At 41.1% G+C, this 21,118-nt stretch overlaps 1 protein-coding gene across 1 annotated transcript in view; it reads left to right on the forward strand.

Annotated features, from left to right (window-relative positions):
* The first annotated feature begins 1,708 nt into the window (after positions 1–1,708).
* The window catches only part of Kdm1a (lysine demethylase 1A), a 52,455-nt gene continuing 33,045 nt past the window's right edge, over positions 1,709–21,118 (forward strand). The window contains exons 1-2 of the mRNA XM_027399742.2: positions 1,709–2,401; positions 8,820–8,985. Coding sequence (XP_027255543.1) covers positions 1,709–2,401; positions 8,820–8,985 — 859 coding nt within the window. The remainder of the gene's footprint in view (positions 2,402–8,819; positions 8,986–21,118) is intronic.

Below are 21,118 nucleotides of genomic sequence, written 5' to 3' on the forward strand. Positions count from 1 at the left end.
CCCATGTTTCTGGGGTCTGGATCAGTCCCATGCTGGTATCCCAGCTATCAGTCTGGGGACCAAGAGATCCCCGATGTTCAGGTCAGCTGTTTCTGTGGGTTTCACCAGCCTGGTCTGGACCTCTGTGCTCGTCACTCGTCCTTCTCTGCATCTGGGTTCCAGTTCAGCTCAGTGATTAGTTGTGGGTGTCGGCTTCTACTTCCACCAGCTGCTGGATGAGGACTCTAGGATGGCATATAAGTCAGTCATCAATCTCATTATCAGGGGAGGGCATTTAAGGTAGCCTCTCCTCTGTTGCTTAGATTGTTAGCTGGTGTCATCTTTGTAGATCTCCAGACCTTTCCTTAGTGCCTGATTTCTCTGTAAACCTAAAATGTCTCCCTCTATTACGGTATCTCCATTCTTATTTTCTTCAATTCTTTGCCTGACTCAACCTTTCTGCTCGCTCATGTCTTCCTCACCCCTCCTCTCCTTCCCTTCTCATTCTCCTAGCTCCCTCCCCCCTCTTCCCGTGCTCCCAATTTGCTCAGGAGATCTTGTCCCTTTCCCCTTCTCCAGGGGACCAAGCATGTCTCTCTTAGGGTCCTCCTTGTTTCCTAGCTTCTCTGGCAGTGTGGATTCTCACAGAGCTTTTTAAAAAGGTCTGTTCATGTAGTTGAATTAGTTTTGGTGAATACTTACACCCCTGTAGATATTACCCTAATTGCACTATGGAATTTCTTCCCAGCAAATTCTTCTACTGTTTTGCAGTCAACTTTCCCACTGTGGAAGAATTAAACTACCTGTAAGAGGGTGCTGGACCTTAGTAGGCCCTGGAACCCTAACACAACTGACTTCATGGTGGAAAGCACCATTCAGGTTGTAAAACTCAGCACACAGACAGCACCATCTGCCAAAACTAAAACAAAGGCCTAATTCCATCAAAGTCCATAGCTCTGGGAAATGTAAACCTTGCTTTTTGGCATTTGTAGTTCTGCTTCTGGCTAACTGTTCTTGTTAACTGAAGCATGTCAACCCGGGACATGGTTTTTGTGCTTGAATGCTCACCCTGAGAAAGGCTCAGGGCTACAACTGAGATCCCAAACACCCAGTAGTTGCCAGCAGGCGGATAAAGATTTTTTATTAGCTTAAACTCACTTCTGAGCAGTCTTCCCTGGTGATTGTCCCTACAACATGACTCACACACAACTTCCCATACACCTCCACATCCCAGGAATAAAACACCCACCACCACCACATTAGAAAGGACTGACTTAGGTAGAAGAGGTGTTACAAGCCTGGAGATGAGGGACATGGAGGAGGCATGTGTGCGGCGGGGGTGTCTGTGAATGTAGACGGTGTGCTGACCCAAGAAACAAAATGAACAAGACTTGGTGGTAAGAGAGAGTCTACTTTGACTCAGGCCATGATTTCCTTATTTCTATTTTATTACTGTGGAAATCCGTGCATTCTTCATCCCCCCCACCCCCACCCCAGTCCAAACTGGGCGATTATGAAGTTAGTTCCCTAAAGTCCTCCAGTACTACGGATAACCCAGGGCCATACACATGCTAGGCAAGTGCTCTAAAGTTGAGTAACACAGCGTAGGATAATCAGGCGATCGTTAATTAAGTCATCCTTCTTGGTGTTCCCCTGTCTCAAGTTAGGCGGTGAGCTCTCTGTCAGCCACAACTCCATTAATTCAAACCTTGTGCGGCAGTTAGAATTAATGGTATTAGTTGACTTCCTACCGCAGGGGGCGCTCTCCGTCGGCCCGGCTCTCGGAGCGCCGGAGCTCCGCTCTAGCCTCCAGGACGCCGCTCTGTGGCTGCGAGGAGGCCCGGAGGGAGTGGGGGGAGCACCGCTGCGGCTTTTTGTCCTGACGCGGCGGGAGCGCGCGGGGCGCGTGCGCACGCGGAGGTGTCTGGCTTCTCACGGGTCGTGTGAGGTGCGGGGCGGGAAGGCTAGGCGGCTGCGGACCCACGGAGCGGCAGACCGAGCGGCCCCTGCGGCCCGCGGCGGCCAGGCGGCCCGAGATGTTGTCTGGGAAGAAGGCGGCGCGGCGGCGGCGGCAGCGGCGGCGGCGGCGGCAGCAGCGGCGGCGGCGGCGGCGGCGGCGGCGGCGGCTGGGACTGAGGCCGGGCCCGGATCGGCGAGCGGCGCCGAGAACGGCTCTGAGGTGGCCGCGCCAACCGCGGGCCTGGCGGGCTCCACCGACGTCGCCACGGGGGCGGCGGGCGAGCGCACGCCCCGAAAGAAGGAGCCTCCGCGGGCCTCGCCGCCCGGGGGCCTGGCCGAGCCTCCCGGATCCGCCGGGCCCCAGGCGGGGCCCACGGCCGGGCCCGGCTCCGCGACGCCCATGGAGACGGGAATAGCCGAGACCCCCGAGGGCCGACGGACCAGCCGGCGCAAGCGGGCGAAGGTGAGGCCAGGCCCAGCCGCTGGCTCCCGGGCCGGGAGTCGGGGCGGCGGGAGAGGGGAGGCCCGGCCTTTGTGCGGGGACCCGGGGTATGGGGCGCAGGAGGGTGTGACCGTGACTTCCGACTGGGAAAGATGGCTTCCCGACGCGTCGGTCCACCTGTGTGGCTGTTGTGCCCGGACATCGAGCGGCTTCTAGTCTGGGTGCACGCGGGAGCTGGAGGTGATGCTCCAGAGTCAAGGGACATGAGAAGGAAGGGGCTTTTTTTTTTCTTTGATTTTAAAAGGTATTGCTGTACGCCAGGTGTTTAAAAATTTTTTTTCCCCTCTCACAGTGGTCTTTGGCGTAGACTATTTAAAAAAACAAAACAAAACATTTATTTCTTGTCTGTGTGCGAGTGGAGATCATAGGACAACTCGCCTGAGTAGGTTTTTGTTCTTCCACCGTTCTCAGGAATCGAACCGAATTTGTCAGGCTTGGCGGCAAACGCTGTCGGAGGCCTCGGGTAGGCTTTTACAGATGTGGAAGCGGATGAAGAATGCTCATAGCAGTTGGTCACGGTACTAATGCAAAGATAAAGATTTGGCACCAAATCCAACACCATACAGATAACCTCTGTCTGACACCTCTGTGTGCCAGATGGTGCATTTGGCACACAGCCAACGTTTTCGTTTTGCCAAACATCACTGAACCGGTATTGTTAGCTTCATTTTAAGAATGAGTAAACTGAGGTTTACAGTTTAAAAGTTTGGTGTTTTGACAAGGTGTCATTTCGTTACTGAATCAAAGAGCACCTGGGGCAGTGATATTGCTAAGCATTGGCATGGCTTTACTGCACAGACTTTGGCGTTTTCTGGAGAGTTCCTAATCCGATAGAGAAAACTGGAAATACATGTGGGTATATAATGAATACATTAAGTAGTCTGGGGATGTAGCTGGATGGCACAGCATTTGCCTTGCATGATTGAGGCCCAGAGTTTCTGTCCACAGCACTGCAAATGAATATATCAATCAGTACTAGTGTTAAATAAAGGTCGACTTAGGTAATCTCTCCTTGAACTCCTGCTGTACTGGGGAACTGTATGTGCTAGACAGATTTTCTACCACTGTACTATATCCCCCTTTTATTTTGATGCTCAATTGTCCAGATTAAACCCTGAGTTTACTTTGTGGCCTAGACAGGGCTTGAATTTGTGATCCTCCTTTGTCAACCTCCCAAATGACTGGGATTCTGGGCCAGCCTCATTTTTGATCTGACTTCTTACTATGTTTCTCAGTTTGATCTCAAACTTACATAATCGACACATCCACTTAGGCTTGCAGAGTATACAGGATGACTGGTTTACACCATTTTGCCAGGCTGCTGTGTATCAAGTTGGTGGGATGAGGAGCATCTTGAGATGAGTGTTTGCAGAGAGCCCTCAGTTTCACCTACCTGCTCCATGCGCACTGCTTAGTAAAATGAGTTTGGAGGGCAGGGCACACTCCTTTAATCCCAGTACTCAGGAGGCAGAGGCAGGTGGATCTCTGTGAGTTCAAGACCAGCCTGATCTACAAGAGCTAGTTCCAGGACAGCTTCCAAAGCCACAGAGAAACCCTGTCTCGACTCTCCCTCTCCCCCCACCCCCACAAATGAGTTTGGAGGAAGGACTTTTTTGTATGCACTTTCATCAGAGCATGGATTAGAAAGGTGGGATACTGGGACTGGAATGGTTTCAGTACAGATGGAGGAGAGGAAGGGGATGAGGGAGGGTCAACCAAAACAAATTATGAATGAAAATGCTATAAGGAAACCGACCTAACATGTTTTTAACTCCCGTCCCCTCTAGAATCTTGTTTTTAACTTCCAAAGAAACTGCACGTGGGAAAGCAAAAGACACACAGTGGACACCGCTTCCAACGAGATAATTTGAACATATTTCAATCAGCCAGCATTATTTTTTGTTGTTGTTGTTTTGTGTGGGTTTCTGGTTTTTTTGTTTTGTTTTAGAGGCATTAAAAAAAAAAGCACAGAGGTTGATGACTTCAACCTTTAGAAATGAAACAAGGCAGAGCCCAGTAGGGTTCCATTTTATCAATTCAGTTGAAAGTGTAGCCAGAAACAGATTTGAGATAATTTAGAACAGATTTGAGATAATTCACGTGCTAATGCTGTTTTTTAAATATGTATTCATAAGATAAAATCAGCATCACAGTCAGTTTAGAACGTTTTCACTGTTTCCCAGAGAAACAGTTGGTATCTTTTCTCATCCCCTACCTCCAGCCCTTGACAACTACTAGTCTACTTTCTGACTCTATGGAGTTGCTTATTCTGAACATACTGAGTCGAGTCTCAGGATATGTGGTCCTTTATTTTTGTCATTAGTATGGCTTTGTCAGCATTCGTTCATTTGATTGACATTTGGGGTGGTTCTCTACTTTTTTGCTGCTATGTACAATTTAGCCATGAACAGTAGTGTACAACATGTGAACACAGTTTTCAAGTCTTGTACCACCTGGGATTATAAATGAATTTATAATCATTTATAATTTATAATTTATAATCACTGAGTCACAAGTGAATTCTGCTTTTGTGAGGAAATGCTACTAAATGCTTTTCTAAAGTAGTAGCTACAGTTGCACCTTTTCCTCAGCAGTGTGTGTAAGTTTATTTTCTCTGTGTCTTTGTACTTAACAACATCTTTTACTATAGTCATCTTTGTAGAAAAGAAATGGTATCTCTTTGGAGTTTGACATGCATTTCCTTAATAGCTAATGATGTTGAACATAGTTGGGGTTGGGTTGTTTTTGTTTGTTTGTTTTTTGGGTTGTGTTTTGCATTTTGTTTTTTAGACAGGGTTTCTTTGTCTAGTCCTGGCTGTTCTGGAACTCACTCTATAGAGGAGGCTGGCCTCAAACTCACAAAGATTTGCCCGCCTCTGCCTCCCAAGTGCTGGGATTAAAGGCATGTGCCTTGCCCCCCCCCTTTGCTTTTTTGTATGAGAAATATCTTTTTCTTTTTAATTTTTTTTTTTTTTTTAAGGACAAGCCAGGCTGGTCTTAAACTTAGTATGTAGTTGAGGATGACCTTGAGTTTCTGATCCATCTGCTTCCACCTTAGTACAGTGCTGTGATTACTGGTATGTGTCACACCCAGTTTTGTTGTCTCTGGGGATCAAACCCAGGGCATCCTGTGTACTAGGCAAGCGCTGAGCTACATCCCCAACTGTACCTAGTCACAATTTTGGGTCAATTTTTAAAAAATGGGTTTTTAAATTATTTTATAGCAAGATTTATTGTTTTAAACATTGATGGTCCAATGTATGTATTTGCCTTGTTCTGCTGTCCCCAGTATTACACCTAAGAAATGTCTTTCTGATCCCATTGATGTATTTTTCTATCTATATGCCATTAATACACTGTTCTGGTTACTATGGTTTTGTAAAAGATTTTTGAAATCAAGATGTGAACTCTTCAGCTTTGTTCTTTTTCAAGATCATGTTGATTGTTCTTTTCATAGGAATTGTAGAAATACTTCATTAAATTCCGAGCACTCAGGAGGCAGAGGCAGGAAGATCTCTGTGAGTTCAAGGCCAGCCTGGTCTCCAGAACGAGTGCCAACAGCTCCAAAGCTACACAGAGAAACCCTGTCTCAAACCCCCACTTCCCCCCACCAAAAAGTTAAAAAAACAGCCTCCAAAATTGGAGGCCGGGCATGCGTGCTTGAGATGCGTGCTTGAGCTCTTGCACTTATGTGTTCATGTTTGTGCATTTGGGTGCATTTGTATGTATGTTTATGTTTGTATAGAGGTGGAGGTTAACCTCAGTGCCCTCCTCGGTCATTTCTCTGAATTATTTTTAATCTAGGATCCTTACTGATTTGTCCAGATGACTGCAAGCCCCCAAGATTCTCCTGTTTCTGAGTTATACTGACTAAACCATTGTTTTTGTAATTCTCTTGGGCTTAATTCCTTTTTTCCATCTCGATTAGCAGGGTTTTTTTTTGTTTTTGTTTTTTTGTATGTGTAGTTGTGTGTGTGCTTGTTTGCAAGGAGGTTGGGGTTGATATAGAAGTGTCTTCCTTAATCATTTTTCATTTTATTTACTGAGGCATAGTTTCTGCCTGAACCCCAAACATGTGTGATTTGGTGTGTCTGTCTATTACTCCAAGGATCCCCTGTATCTCCTGAGCACTGGGATTACATGTGGGCCCACACTCCTGGCAACCTGTTTGTTATGTGACTGCAGGGAACTGTGGTCTTCATTTCCGTTTACTGTTTGTGCTTTTATCCTAGGAGCCATCTTCTCAGCCCTGTGATCAGTTCTTAAACTTCTAAAAAATATATGAGATGTGTTTATTTTGGGGCTAGAGATGGCTGCTTGTAGGGAGACACCCTAGCCCCGCCCAATAGTCTTGGGACAGGTACCAGGTGGACCCAGGACTCACCCATAAAGGCGTGGTGAAGGAAAGCCGGGGTGACGTAAGGGAGCTTCTTAAGGGGCTGCACGTGGGGACCTGGGCCCCTTTTGTTCTGGCCGCGCTGGCTGGGTTCTATAACCTAGCTCTGGCCTGTGTTTTACCTTGGTGTCTTCTGGAATAAAGAGACCTTAATCCGACAGCTGCTCTTCCAGAGGACCTGGATTTGATTACTAGAACCCTCGTGGTAGCTCACAACCATCTGTAACTCTAGTTTCAGGGGATCCAATGTTGTCTCTGGTCTATCTGGACACTCTATGCATGTGGTACACAGAAACACTTGGATGTAAAATACCCATAGTGTAAAAGAAATTAAAATGCAAAAAAAGTAATAGAAGCAAAGAGGTGAGAAATTTTACTCATTCATAGCCAGACTTGGGAACTAGTGTGAACTGTTAACTTCAGTGGATAATTATCCATTTAAGGAATAAAAGGCAGGCTGATGAGTGTGGCCCTGCTGGCCAGTATTGTAGGGGAAGTAGAAACAGGAGGCTCTCCAGGCTTATTGGCTGCTATCCAAGCTTTGGGTTCAGTGAGAGACCCTATGTCAAGAGAATAAAGCTGAAAGTAATAGAACAGGACACCTAGTTTCTTCCTTTGGCCTTAGAATGTGCGCATGCACCATCCAGAATGTTTTAAAAAGCTGAGGCCAGTGTAGATGGGCTTTGCTTCAAGAGTTTTGAGGTATATATATAGTATAGCAATGTGTTTTTTTGTTGTTGTTGTTGTTTTTAAAGATTTTATTTATTATGTATACAACATTCTGCTTCCATGTATATCTGCACACCAGATTTCATAAGGGATGGTTGTGAACTACCCATGTGGTTGCTGGGAATTGAACTCAGGACCTCTGGAACAGTCGGTGCTCTTAACCTCTGAGCCATCTCTCCAGCCCCCAGTATAGCAATGTTTTGTTGCCTGGAGATTTGTCTAGTGTGGGGGTGCCTCTTTTAAAATAGCATGAAATTACATAATCAAAATTAGGTTGAGGTGTTACTGAAGGTGGTAGGGTCAACATCTGGGCCTTTGCGGTAGGCCTAACAAGCTATAGGCTATGCCATCTGACCTCAACATTTGTCAATTTAATTTTTTGTTTTTTGTTTTTTGTTTTTCAAGACAGGGTTTTTCTGCGGCTTTGGAGGCTGTCCTGGAACTAGCTCTTGTAGACCTGGCTGATCTCAAACTCACAGAGGTCCGCCTGCCTCTGCCTCCCGAGTGTTGGGATTAAAGGAGTGCGCCACCCACGCCCAGCTAATATTTGTCAATTTAAAGACACAAATAATAGCAAAAGACGGGGGGGGGGGGGGGAGTGAGAGAGAGAGAGAGAGAGAGAGAGAGAGAGAGAGAGAGAGAGAGAGAGAGAGAGAGAGAAAACTTAAGCCTGAGCTACATCCTCAGGACATCTTTATGTAGGCTGGTGTAGCTCAGGTTGGTTAGCTTTGAATTTAAGAGTCACCTGGGTGAAGCCAGGTAGTGGTGGTGGCAGTGCACGCCTTTAAATCCCAGCCCTCAGGGAAATGGAGGCAGTTGGATCTCTGTGAGTTTGAGGCCAGCCTGGTCTACAGAGAAACCCTGTCTCAAAAAACTTAAAAAAAAAAAATCACCTGGGTACTAGAATTATAGGCATATACCACCATATCTGGCTCACTATTAACTGTATTTTTGGATGAGGGCTATTTTAATTGAAACTTTAGTGTGTGAGCATGATAATAGACACATTGAAAAAAACCTTATGGGAGAGCTTGAGTCAGATTTGACCAGTAAATGATGTAAATTATGGATGGGGCTAAACTTGAACTGACACTATTCTTTCTTGAGGCCTTTTATCTTTAATAACTATTATAAATTGGCTTGATCCTTGTTATTTCTTTAAAATTTGAAGTTTTGGAACCATTAGGTTCCAAATAGAGTCCCTGATTATAATTCTCAATGTATTTAGGTTTTTCTGGTATAATCTCCACATAGGTAGAATACAGAGAAATGGATGAAAGCTTAGCCAACCTCTCAGAAGATGAATACTATTCAGAAGAAGAGAGAAATGCCAAAGCAGAGAAGGAAAAGAAGCTTCCCCCACCACCTCCTCAAGCCCCTCCTGAGGAAGAAAATGAAAGTGAGCCAGAAGAGCCATCTGGTGAGTTGTAGTGACTAATAACCATGGCTTGTTTTTATCTTAGAAATATGAATCACTTGTCTTTTGGTGTTATTTATGTCTTCATCTTTGGCTTATACTCTGATTCTGGGGCTCTTTGCTGTGTGCCTTTTTATGTAGGTGTATACATGTATGTATGTGCACATGTATACATAGTGCTGCTGGTAATTGTGTGTGTGTGTGTGTGTGTGTGTGTGTGTATCTGAAGAAAATAAATGGTGATAGATAATATCAATGTATGTTGGTTAGAATTAGGAGAAAATAAATGGTAAGGGAAAACACAGAATGTCAAATCCACAGAGTCAGTCCTGTCAGCAACAACTTGAATTCACAGCTTAAAGTTTTAGTTTTTGAGTGTTGTTTTGTTTTATTTACACATACTTGTTAGTAAAAACTTTTTTCCTGGTGAACATATATAAAAACATTCTGAAATTAAAAGGACCAGGCCTAAGATCTTGTAATTTTTATTTTTGAGCATTCTAATCAAATGAATGGTATAAGAAAAGACTATATGTGGGGTTGGGGAGATGACCACTTAGTTAAGTGCTTGCTGTGCAAGTCCTAGGACCTGAGTTCAATCCCCAACACCTGTGTAAAAGCTGCGTGTGGTAGCATGAGCCTGTAATATCAATGCTGAAGAGGTGGAGGCAGAGACAGGAGGTCTGTTGGTCAGCCAGCCAGCCTGGCTGAATCTGCCAGCTCCAGGATCAACGAGACTGTCTCAGAAAATAAGATGGAGAGTGATTGAGGAAGACAGGCATCGTTGAACTCTGGTGTCTTTATGAGTACTTACACACATGTGCATCTGCACAAACTCAGACAAATTAGAAAAGACCATGTAGAGAATCTGATCTCACATAAGCTTCCTTATGCCATGAAAAGATTATTGGAATTTATGTTGTTATAAGCTTCAGATAGCCTTTAAAGAACTCGTAAATGTAGTCTGCTTTGAGTCCTAGCTTTCTGAGGCTACCCTAAACAGTTCTGGTTTGTTTTGGAGAGACAGTGTAAAATTTTTGTGTTTTCTGCCTTGGATAATGTTTCATTAGCTCATTTTGACTTTGAAAAATTGCAGCATTCCTCTCCTTGAAATGACTTTAAATTTCTGTTAGCTGTCTGCCCCACACTTGACCAATTCTTTTATTCCTATACTTTTAAAAATTTCGGGCCTCATCTGTTCTCTCTTGTATTAACTTTCAGAGTTAACCAGATTAAGACTGATTCTAACAACTTTTAGCTTTTTATTTTTTATCCTGGGTGTTTCTCCTCTTTGGTGTTATTGTTAATCACTAGAACTTAAGTATTCCTCTTTAGAGTATTAAAAGTCAATTTATTAATGTAAATTTAAGTTCAGAGCTTAAATTCTGACTAAAGCTCTTAAAAATAATGTACAACTGAAATAAAATACTATAAAAGTATTTTCTGAAAAAGAGAAAGATTAAATTCTAAATTCGACTCATCCCAGTATCCAGGGTGTTTCTAAGGTTTTCTTAAAATAACTTATCAGGTAACTCCCTATTGGAAGGCCTACATCTGGTGCCTTACCTTTCCCACATGCATCTGGAGGCAGCAGAGCCTTCTGTGCACCTCAGCAACACCTTCTCAGTGTTGCATTTTCTTTCTGCCTTTCCCAAATCTTGTACTTAGCTTTTTTTTTTTCCCCCCCCAAAACAGGGTTTCTCTTGTGTAACAGTTCTGGTTGTTCTGGAACTCACTGTGTAGATCAGGCTAGCCTGCCTCTGCCTCCCAAGTGCTGGGATCAAAGGCGTGTGCCACCACCTTTTAGCTGTATTTAGCTTTCTTTGTTCAATCTGTATCTCCCTCTCTTCTTTTTACACTTCCTAATACAGTCTTTGATTTTTATCTTTTTCTTCTGTCTTTGCTGGTCACTTGCTATTGAAGTGCCTACTATAGCTCATGAAGCTACAGATCCTCAACTTAAGAGTCTTATACAGTGATGTTCTGATATGTCAGAGGTTGTTTTTTGGTGTGGTATTCTGTGGTCCCAGTAGATATGATTTATCTTAGGTACCAACTTTTTGTTCTTTAAGCATTTAAATCAAGTCCTGGTTTTTATTTGTTTTTGTAAGGGTGTTTTATTGCATAAATAACAGGCACTGGTCCTACAGATTGTGTCTTGAAGAGATTTGGAGACACTGTCTTTACTCCATTATGTTGAAGCAATTCAGTGCTTTAGTATAAATAAGGTGTCTTAGTATTTTTGGGAAAGTTAGGTTTTAAGTTAAGAAAATAACTAGAAGGTCTCTAAAATGTTTTAAGTGTTGCTTGTCTAATTTTATTCTTACCTACCTTTAAATTTGTTTACAAAATTTTGCTTTGCTTTCTAAAGTGTTAATTTTATAAAAGCCCAAGGTGTTCCAAAGATTGATCAAATGGTTTGACTGGAAAAGTTCCTTTACATGAGAATTGGATAGGAAGCTAGAAGGCAGATTGGAGCCACACTATAGAGAGACTGGTAGTCTGGTTGGAGGTAGTACCTGAGTTCTTTTGGTTTTGTGGAACTGGGATCTACGGTCTCCAGCTAGCTAGACTTTCTGTGTTCTCGCCAGCACTTCCCAGTCTCTCACTGAGGTCCGTTAGAGTACGAGGATAGTACTGCGTTATTTGTTGTAGAAAAGACAGTCTGTAGAGGGAACTAAAAGCATAGAGAGGGAGGGACACTGGAGAGAGACAAGTATATCAGAGTTGATTTGTAGTGGGGTGCCTTTCTCAAGCTAAGTGATACTTGATCCAGCCTGCACGGTTAATTTTTAAAAATGAAAATAAGAGATCTTTTATTTGTTTTATATTGTTGGATTAAATTTATTTTATTTAGAGGAAGTTCTCTATTTAGACTTAAACATTGCCTCCCTCCCCAAATTTTTTTGACTTTGCACTGTGACATTGTACTCCTATTAAGAGTAAAATGGATACAGATTTTTAAATATTAACTGTTGCATTTATTTATTTATTTATTATTTATTTATTTGGTTTTTTGAGACAGGGTTTCTCTGTATAGCATTGGAGCCTATCCTGGCACTCGCTCTGGAGACCAGGCTGGCCTTGAACTCACAGAGATCCGCCTGCCTCTGCCTCCCGAGTGCTGGGATTAAAGGTGTACGCCACCAACGCCTGGCTTGTTGCTTACATTTAAACCTATATTATTTTGTTTTCTTAAAATTTCCATGTTCTTTATATTTTGTTTAACAAATGATGGTTTTGTTTCATTTCCTAGTATCTTTTCTGTGAAGGTTAAGCTTTGTCTTCCTAAGTCGTGCAGACTGCTTGGAAACAAACTGCATTTGGGTGGCATGTGTTGGTTAATGGCAGAGCTTCTGTAATGGTATCTCATTCAATTGACCTTGCTGGGTTAGAGTACTTGAAGGAGCTTCTAATAGAAATATACTTTATTTGGAGCTTGCCTCAGCTTATCTCATCGTCCCTTGACATTGTTGAGGCTTTACTCTGTTAGGTGCTCTGCTGCTGCTAAGCCTTTTGTGTGTCACTTGTCCCTGTCCTACTGCCTTGTTGGTTGCTGACTACATTTTCAGTAGAGTACTTTGCTTTAGGACAGTAATATGCTATTTTGAGTAATAAGTGGGTTTGTTGTGCATAGCTTGAGACATTTATGAAAACTTATTTCAAAATAATAATCAAAAGCACATTTAAAATGGGCCACTAGATGCTTTTTTCCAAGTTAATGAGTGTCTGAGCGGTTTTCAGAGGCACCACTTAAACCACTGCTCAATTCTCAGAATAGTTTTATTACACATGGTTAGTGGATTGGCAGTTGTAATCAATCTATTAAGTATGGGAAGAATTATTTTATTTATATCAGTTTTTAAGCCAGATGAAAGTCTCTTTGCAGTAGTCAGTTCTTTTGTACTTGGGGAATGTGTGTGTTAAATTAGCTGTTAAATTAGCAAAATTAGTTTATGTGACAACTGGTATAACAAAATTTTTGTGTGCTTTAAATAATTTGGGGGCCCTTGTAATAAACTGTGACTTAAAGGTATCTTTAAAATTCACTTTGGAATGGAAGTGTAGTTCAGTGGTAGAGCACTTATCCAGCATAACATGGCCCTGGGTTTGCTCTCCAGCACTGCCCCTCCCCCAAGGAAAAAAAACCCTCTAAAACAAAATGCATATAAAAGGATATCCAGGAGCTAGGGAGATGATTCCTTTAGTGAGGTTCTTGCCTTACAAACAAGCACGAGGACCCTAGTTCAGGTCCCAAACCACCCAGGTGCAGTGGTTTATGTCTGTAGTCCCAGCACTGGGAAGCAAAAAACAGGAGGATTCCTGGGGCTTGCCAGCCATCTAGCAATCTAATGAATAACAAGTTCTAGGTTCAGTGAGACAAAAAAATAAAGAGACGACTCCTGGGCATAGTGATAGATGCCTTTAATCCTAACAGTCTGGGAAGTAGAGCCAGGTGGGTCTCAGTGAATTCATGGCTAGCCAGGGCTCCAAAGTGAGGAAACTCACCCAACCATCCCCCCCCCAAAAAAAAAAAGAGGGAAGAAAGGAACAGAACAGTTGAGGATGATACACAAATACACATACACCCCAAAAATAAACTAAAAAGTATACCCAACCTAGATTAGTAAAAATACTAAATAATCCAAAAGTAAATATAGGAAAGGTATGAGTAGAAGAATTTGTTTCATCGACATTGGATCACAAGTTACTATTGTAATTAAAATAAGTGACAAAAATTGATAAACATTTGATTAATTGATTATTTAGTGTAACAGAAATCTAAAAGGCGGAATCTCCTGTATTAGTGTGTGTTTTGGAGGTGGGGGATTCAGAGGACAATTCATGGAAATCAGTTCTCACCTTCTTACCATGTATGTCCCAGAATTGAACTCAGGTTGTTAGGTTGGCAACAAGTGCCTTTACCCAGAGCCATCTCCCTGGCTCTGAAGAAGAGCTGACAACTGATTTCCTACTTCGTTTGTAACCAGACCTCATGTAGCCCAAGCTCATTCTGGACTCACTGTGTTGAGGCCAAGGTTGAACTTGTGATCCTCCTGCCTATACTCCCAAGTGCTGGAATTATAGGCATACATCATTACATTCAGCTGGTTTTCTTTGCTTTAAAAGAAAAGGAGAAAATAGAGGCCAGTGAGATGGCTCATCAGATAAATTCCTTGCTATCTGTGCAAGTCTGGTGTGTTGACCTGGTGTAGACCTACCTGGTCTACAATAGCAAGTTCCAGGGCAGCCAGAACTATGTGGAAAGACCCTGTCTTAAAAATAAAACAAACAAAACCCTAGAGAGACTTAGAAGCAGAAAGTGTAGATAGTACAGGATTTGTCTGTAATACAGAGGTGAAATTTTTAAAAATTAAAATGGAGCTGGCAGGTGGTCCACACCTTTCTTTAATCCCAGTACTTAGAGGAAGAGGCTGGTGGATCTCTTTTGAATTCCAGGACAGCCAGGGCTACATAGAAACACCCTGTTTCAAAAACAAAACAAAAAGGTAATATAGAAACAGTCTCTACACAAAATAAGATTCCACCAAATGCAGTAGTTCCTTATTTACTTTATTCAACACACAACAACTGTTATAACTAATTGTAACTAATTGCTACAACTAATTGTAATCCTTTGTTGCAGGTGTAGTTCTGGCATCTAAAAATTCAAAGCTAAGAACAGATTCTCCCACAGTATTCAGTCAAAGGGCTACAGATAATAGCAGCTGGCTTGACTGTAGGAGTGAAGCAGCACAATAAAAGTATTTAAGGAAAAGTCTAGTGAGAATCCAGAAGTTCATTTTATTTTCTAAAGTGGTAGAAAAAATTGTTTGAAATTATTTGTATCAGATATGTGTGTAATCTGTTTTGGAGTAATGTGTATTTGTAGAGTGTCAGAATCTACTGAAGGAATCTATGTATTACCTTGATGAGATCATTTTTATGATGAGAATACCTAACACCTACTCTTGGCTTTTTTCAAATACGCAGATTTATTGTTATTTACTGTAGTCACCATTTGTTTCATAGATTTTTGGTTTGTTTTTAACGAGGCAGAGTTTCTCTTTGTCATCCTGAACTTTCCTGGGACTTGCTCTGTAGACCAGGCTGGCCTGGAACTATCCACCTGCTTCTGCCTTCCAGGTGCTGGAATTAAAGGCATGCGCCATCACTGTCTGGCTGTTTCATAGATCTTTTAGAAGTTGTTTGCAAGTTAATGTTTCTGCCCCAGGAATGTTGGATTTTGTAAATTTTACACTAAATATGAAGATTGCATGTTAGGTTTTTGTGAAGTGGTTTTAGATTCTTGATTTTGAACTGTTAATTGTTCTTGATTGGTAAGAAGAATCGGTGAATCTTGTTTGGCCTTATAGAGATTGCCCTGCCCTGCTTTTTTTTTTTTTTTTTTTTTTTGTTTTTCAAGACAGGGTTTCTCTGTGTAGCTTTGGAGCCTATCCTGGCACTCGCTCTGGAGACCAGGCTGGCCTCGAACTCACAGAGATCTGCCTGCCTCTGCCTCCCGAGTGCTGGGATTAAAGGCGTGCACCACCAACGCCCTGCTTTCTTAATGAATGGATTTATTTGTTTATTTTGTTTTGATTTTTCAAAATAATTTTAGCTAATAGTTTTAGTTGAGCAACTTTAATGTTTAATGACTTTGAATTCTCTTTGCTACCATCATTTATTTGGTCTGATCACATTGTAATACTCCAATGGGGTAATTTGTGAGAATTTTTCCTTGTCTACCATATGAGGCTTTCTGTGAAGACTGCATTGGGAGACTGTAATCTCTACCATTATGAATGAACATGTTGAATTAAATATAAGCTTGAACTAGGAATAGGAGAAAGTGATATTTTAGTCAGAAAAAAAAAGAGGTCAACTTATAGCCTACATAGATCTTTTTAGAAACTGGAAAGTCATTTTTAGTGCATCATTGTCAAATATGTGCAACTATGAGGTAGAATAGTAAACATCTAGTATGAAATGTCACAGTGGTACTTTTAATAATGGCCAGAGTATAATTTGATATTGTTCATTTAAAAAACAGTTAAATAAGAAAAGTAAGCTTTGTTTTTCACTGCTCAGATATACCCGAAGCTTGTAACTAGGCAATATAACAGAATCTGAATTACACATTTTCTTTGGAGCATTTTGAAACCTACACTATGAATCAAGATTTTGCACAAAAATTGGAAACAGGAAAATCCCTACTGTGGAATGTGGATAAATAGTGTGTGAAAATAGTCTTTCTCTATTGATTTCTGAAAGGTTTGCTTTCCTCAGCAGCTTACTGTGTATTGACTTCTTACTTTGTTTCCATGGTCCCTGCTGCTTCTGACTTCTGTTCTTTGGGGCGAGCCATACAGTTCCAGGCAGATAGATTCTGCTGTCAGTAGAACCCTTTCTTAGTTCTAGACATTATGAAGGTTGCCTGTTTTAGTTCATTTTTTCAATGGTGGCATAACTATGGGATTGCTGTTCCAATGGAAACCCATGAATTTCATTTATATTGTTGCTCAAATGCTGACGGTTATTAGCAGTGTTAAAAGGCCTCTAGTGTGCTTGAAGATCCTGGTTGTTTTTTGCTACCTCTATGAGCCTTGTTTACTTTATTTGCATTTATTCTAACAAACATAGATCATTTATTCTGCACAAAATTGGGTCAAATAGGTGGTAGGAAAGAACTGTATTGAGTTTTATTAATGATGCGTTAGATTGTTTTTACCATTTTTTACTTATATGTATGAGTGTCTGTGTCTCTCTGTGTATGTACATGTATATTTGGTTGCCTTAAGTCGAGAAGAGGGTATCAGATCCCCTGTAACTGGAGTCACAGGTAGTTGTGAGTCACTTAATGTTCGAACCCTTATCTCAGGCCTCTTGAATGTTTTTTTTGTTTGTGCTTGTTTTTGTTGGTGTTAGGTTTTTGTTTTGTTGTTTGTTGTTTGTGTGTTTAAGACAGGGCCTTTCTATGTAGCCCTGGCCAACCTGGAACTTACTATGTAGCCCAGGTTGTCCTGGAATTCAGCTTGCCTATGTTGGGATTAAAGGCATACCACCACCATGCCCAACTTTTGAATGGTGTGTTTAAAGCCATTTCTTAAAATGGAGATAGCAGAAAGGTAGTTCAAAGTAGTAATGATCACTCATTTTTTTTATTACATCTTTATTTTATGTGCATGTGCCTGTGTGGCACAGAGCAGGACAAGTGTGCAGGAGTCCATTCTCTTCATCACTGTGTGGGTTTCCTTAGAGCACACTCAGGTCATTACAGGTGGCAGCAACTACCCTCACTCACTTAGCTTCTTTCTGTCCATCTTCTTAATTTTTAACCTTTGGCTAGTTCCTGTTAATTGGCCCGTTTTTGAAGTTATGACTTTGCTTACTCTCCTAAAATCAATCATACATTTATTTATAAGCTCAAACTTGCTGAGCTTATTTCTATCTTCATGTAGTTTTAAAATCTTTAGATTCATTTTTCCTTCTGTGTTCTAATCTTTAATTTTCAGCCATCTTTAGGATATTTCCATTTCAGCTTTATCTCTATTTTATCTATTTCATTACCATTCTCCTGCATTAAAACGAGTATAATCTTTAAAGTCCTTTATCCTTTCTATGCCCTCATATGCATAGCCTTGATTTGTTAAGTCTTATCCGCTTACTCATTTTGTTACAAGTTATTTCACATATAAATTATTTTGTTGACATTTAATTGCATTTCCTTTCTCTAGGTCACTCTTCCTCCAAGATATCTGTTACAAAGTGCTCAGATCGGTTTAATTAAAATACAGTTTGTTTTACTGTTTTTTGTTTTTGTTTGTTTTTGTTTGGTTTTGCTAAAGATCAGCTTTCTTCCATTAGTGTTAAGGTCAAGTTTAGTTTTCAGCAAGTCCAAGATTTTGACATTATGATTTGATGTTACCTTCTGCAGAGTTCACACTGGAGAACCATATAATATAGCTGAGTCACAAAAATTGTGGAAAGCTATCATAATGTTTTAAATAGGCTTATAGATTTTTTGGGACCACATTCATAGCTCTTCTCTGCCGAATGTGACCTGTGGGCTACAAACTGAACATACGTAGACCAAGGCCATCTCTGCTTGATCCCCCACTGCTCTCCAGACCATCTCCTTAGCTTAGCGTGTGCTATGCCATCCTCTGTGCATACCATATCTGATTTTCTCCCTGCCTCTGAATGCTTTGAGCCTCTCAGTCTATCCAAATACCTTGGGACCCATACACAAAATCATCCCTGATCCACAAGTCTGTTAGCTTAGTTCACTTTTTTAAGTTGCTTTGTGGATATTTTTCAATTTTCTCTTTATTTATGGTTTTTCGAGACAGGGTTTCTTTGTATTGCTTTGGAGCCTGTCCTGGAACTTGCTCTGTAGACCTGCTCTGATCCTTAGTTCTGGGATCAAAGGTGTGCACCACCTGGCTTTTGTCTGTTTGTTTTTAATTTTGAAATGCTTGTTTCTTATTACCAAGCTAATTGTCAAGGTCAACATGAGATGCCTAGATTGACAGTCACTTGTCTTCCAAAAAAGTAATTTCTTCCAAGAAGATTTAGAAGTTTATCAATATATTTAGAATGTAATTCCAAGAAACTGGCCAATATAGGAAGTTTTTGGGATCAGCAAACTGGGGTTTTCACCTCATATTTGAATATTTGAAGGTCAACACTGATTTGTAAGATTTTAGAGAAATGGTCCCTTGGGTATTTGAATCAAGATGAGGAATCTAATGATGGGACTGGAGCCCTGAAAGATCGTTGCACAGCAGCCACAAAAGATCAGCCAAAGACTGATTCTTGTTTTTGAGAAGCTGTGCTTGAGTTCTTTCTTTCTGCATGCTTTTGCACTTGTATGCACTTATAGTGGTTGAGATGAAGGTTGTGGCACCAGAAAGGTTGCTTTTGAGTATTTTCATTGTTTGTCTTGAATTTCTACTTACTAAGATAACTGCTTGCTTGCTTTCCCATCAGAGTCCTGAGCTGGAGAATCCCAGATCAGATGAATAAGACAATTTGTGTGTGTTAAATGTTACCTGAATGGAGAGTTAGGTGTTAGTATTGTATCTGTGCCACTGTGAAGAAGATGATGAGCTGCATGTGGCAGTCCATGATTGTAGTCCCAACACTGAAGCTTGTAAAGGAGGATTACATTGTGTAGACCCTGACTCAAAAGAGACTTCATCCACAATACTAATAATAACATCTGGAAGGGCTGGGGCTGTAACTCAGTTGGCTGAATGCTTTCTAGCAGGATGCTTCCAAATCTACCTATATTTATCAATTAACAGTATCTTTTTAAGATCAGAATTTTCTGTATAGACCAGGCTGAGCTTAAACTTGGCATCTTCCTACTTCAGCCTTCCAAGTAGTTGGGGGTTATAGGCATGCACTACTCTGCCTGGTTCAATCAGTGTCTTTATAAGAATTTTAAAAGGTTGTTTTAAAAGCAGAAGCAAGAAAGCAAGACTGTCTTCCATTGTTCTTTTATTCTTTGTAGCATGATAACTACAAGTAAGAAATGTGTCTTTTTTTTTTTTTTTTTTTTTTTTTTGAGTACCATTGGCGATAGAAAAACAAGAGATGAGCTACTTGTAGCTTAAACAGATTTGCGTATTGTATGGCATGTAGTGGGAAGGAGAAAGGGAAATGACAGGAATAGGAAGGATGGAATAATGGAGGCTCTATGGCCAGTTGAAAATGCTTTTGCTTTTCTGTTAGGTTTTTTGTTGTTACTGTTTAGTATGAAATGTCTCTATGATGAGAAACCTTCATTTTTGTCAAGTCAGGAACATCATTTGAGAGAGAACAGCTAATGTTCAGCTGTTTGTTTGTTTGTTTGGTATTTTGAGACGGGGTTTCTCAGGATAGCTCTGGCTGCCCTGGAACTCTGTAGACCAGGCTGGCCTCAAACCAGGAGATCTACCTGCTTCTGCCTCCTCTATACTGGCATTAAAGGTGTGCACTGCCACTGCCTGGCTTAAAATGTTATTCTTAAACTGTACTTGTTTACTGTTATGACCCCTTTCTCTCATTTTTAAAAAAATATGGCTTAATATTCTGATCTACTCTGCTTCTGTTGGAAAACCAACATTTTCTTTGACCCACAACACTTTTAGGAATAAAAGATCATATCAAGAGTGAACATTTCTGATTTAAATTGTAGGGCCTTTGTTCTCAAGATTATTTTGCATATTAGGTTTAGCATTTGGATCTTCTCATCATGCTTATGTGGTGTTTCCTTGGGGCTCTAAACAACAAATCACAAATACCGTCTTTGTCTTAGCAGGAGAACCTTGTAGAACCTAGTGAGTCCTTTAGATGAGCATAGGAAAATAATCTAAAGCAGTGTCCACCATCTACTGGCACATTCTCTTGTCAAAAGTCACTGCTCGTGTTTCATAGACTTGGAACATTTTTATAAGGGCTATAATTGTTTGCTGGTGCTGATCCTTTTAAACTCAGTTCTGAACTCTGCTTTTGTGTGAGGATCATTTAAACTGTCTAATGAAGCTTGTCTAAGTTCAGACCACTGGGAGATTGTGTTTTCATACTTTCAAAGGCCACACTGTGATCTTCTAGCAGTGTACCAGGGGCCTGGAAGCTTAAGATTATTGTGTCTGTCTTGGTGATAGATTGTAGAAGACAGTGTGTTGATGATATTTTCTGATTGAATTTGAAGCTTTGATTTTTGAAGTTCTATACAGTATTATTGAGTTTTTTTTTTTTTTTTTTTTTTTTTAAAGCAGGGCTTAGTATGTCGTTTAAGGTAGAAGTTCCCTTGGGATGTTGCCAGAGCCTCTCCATCTTCCCACAAGTGTGTGTCTGTCTGCAGGTTGGCCTCTGACTACATGGTGTCTTTACTGTGGAAGCACTGGCATGTTCAGTCCAGTCCTATCTACCATGTATAATAAACAAAACTACTTTTGGTGCTGAATATTTTAGTTATATTCCTGCTTTGATGAGGACAGAATTTTTTTAATTAAGATTGTCAGTCATTTGTTGTCTTTTTAGACTTTTGATGCTGAATTGTTGAAGTTTAAAGACCTATAGCCCATGTCAAACATTCTCAATCTATCAACAGTTAGTTAAAAGATATTGGAATCTATCTCCCATC

Source organism: Cricetulus griseus, chromosome 2, assembly GCF_003668045.3.
Source record: "Cricetulus griseus strain 17A/GY chromosome 2, alternate assembly CriGri-PICRH-1.0, whole genome shotgun sequence".
Taxonomy (NCBI): domain Eukaryota; kingdom Metazoa; phylum Chordata; class Mammalia; order Rodentia; family Cricetidae; genus Cricetulus; species Cricetulus griseus.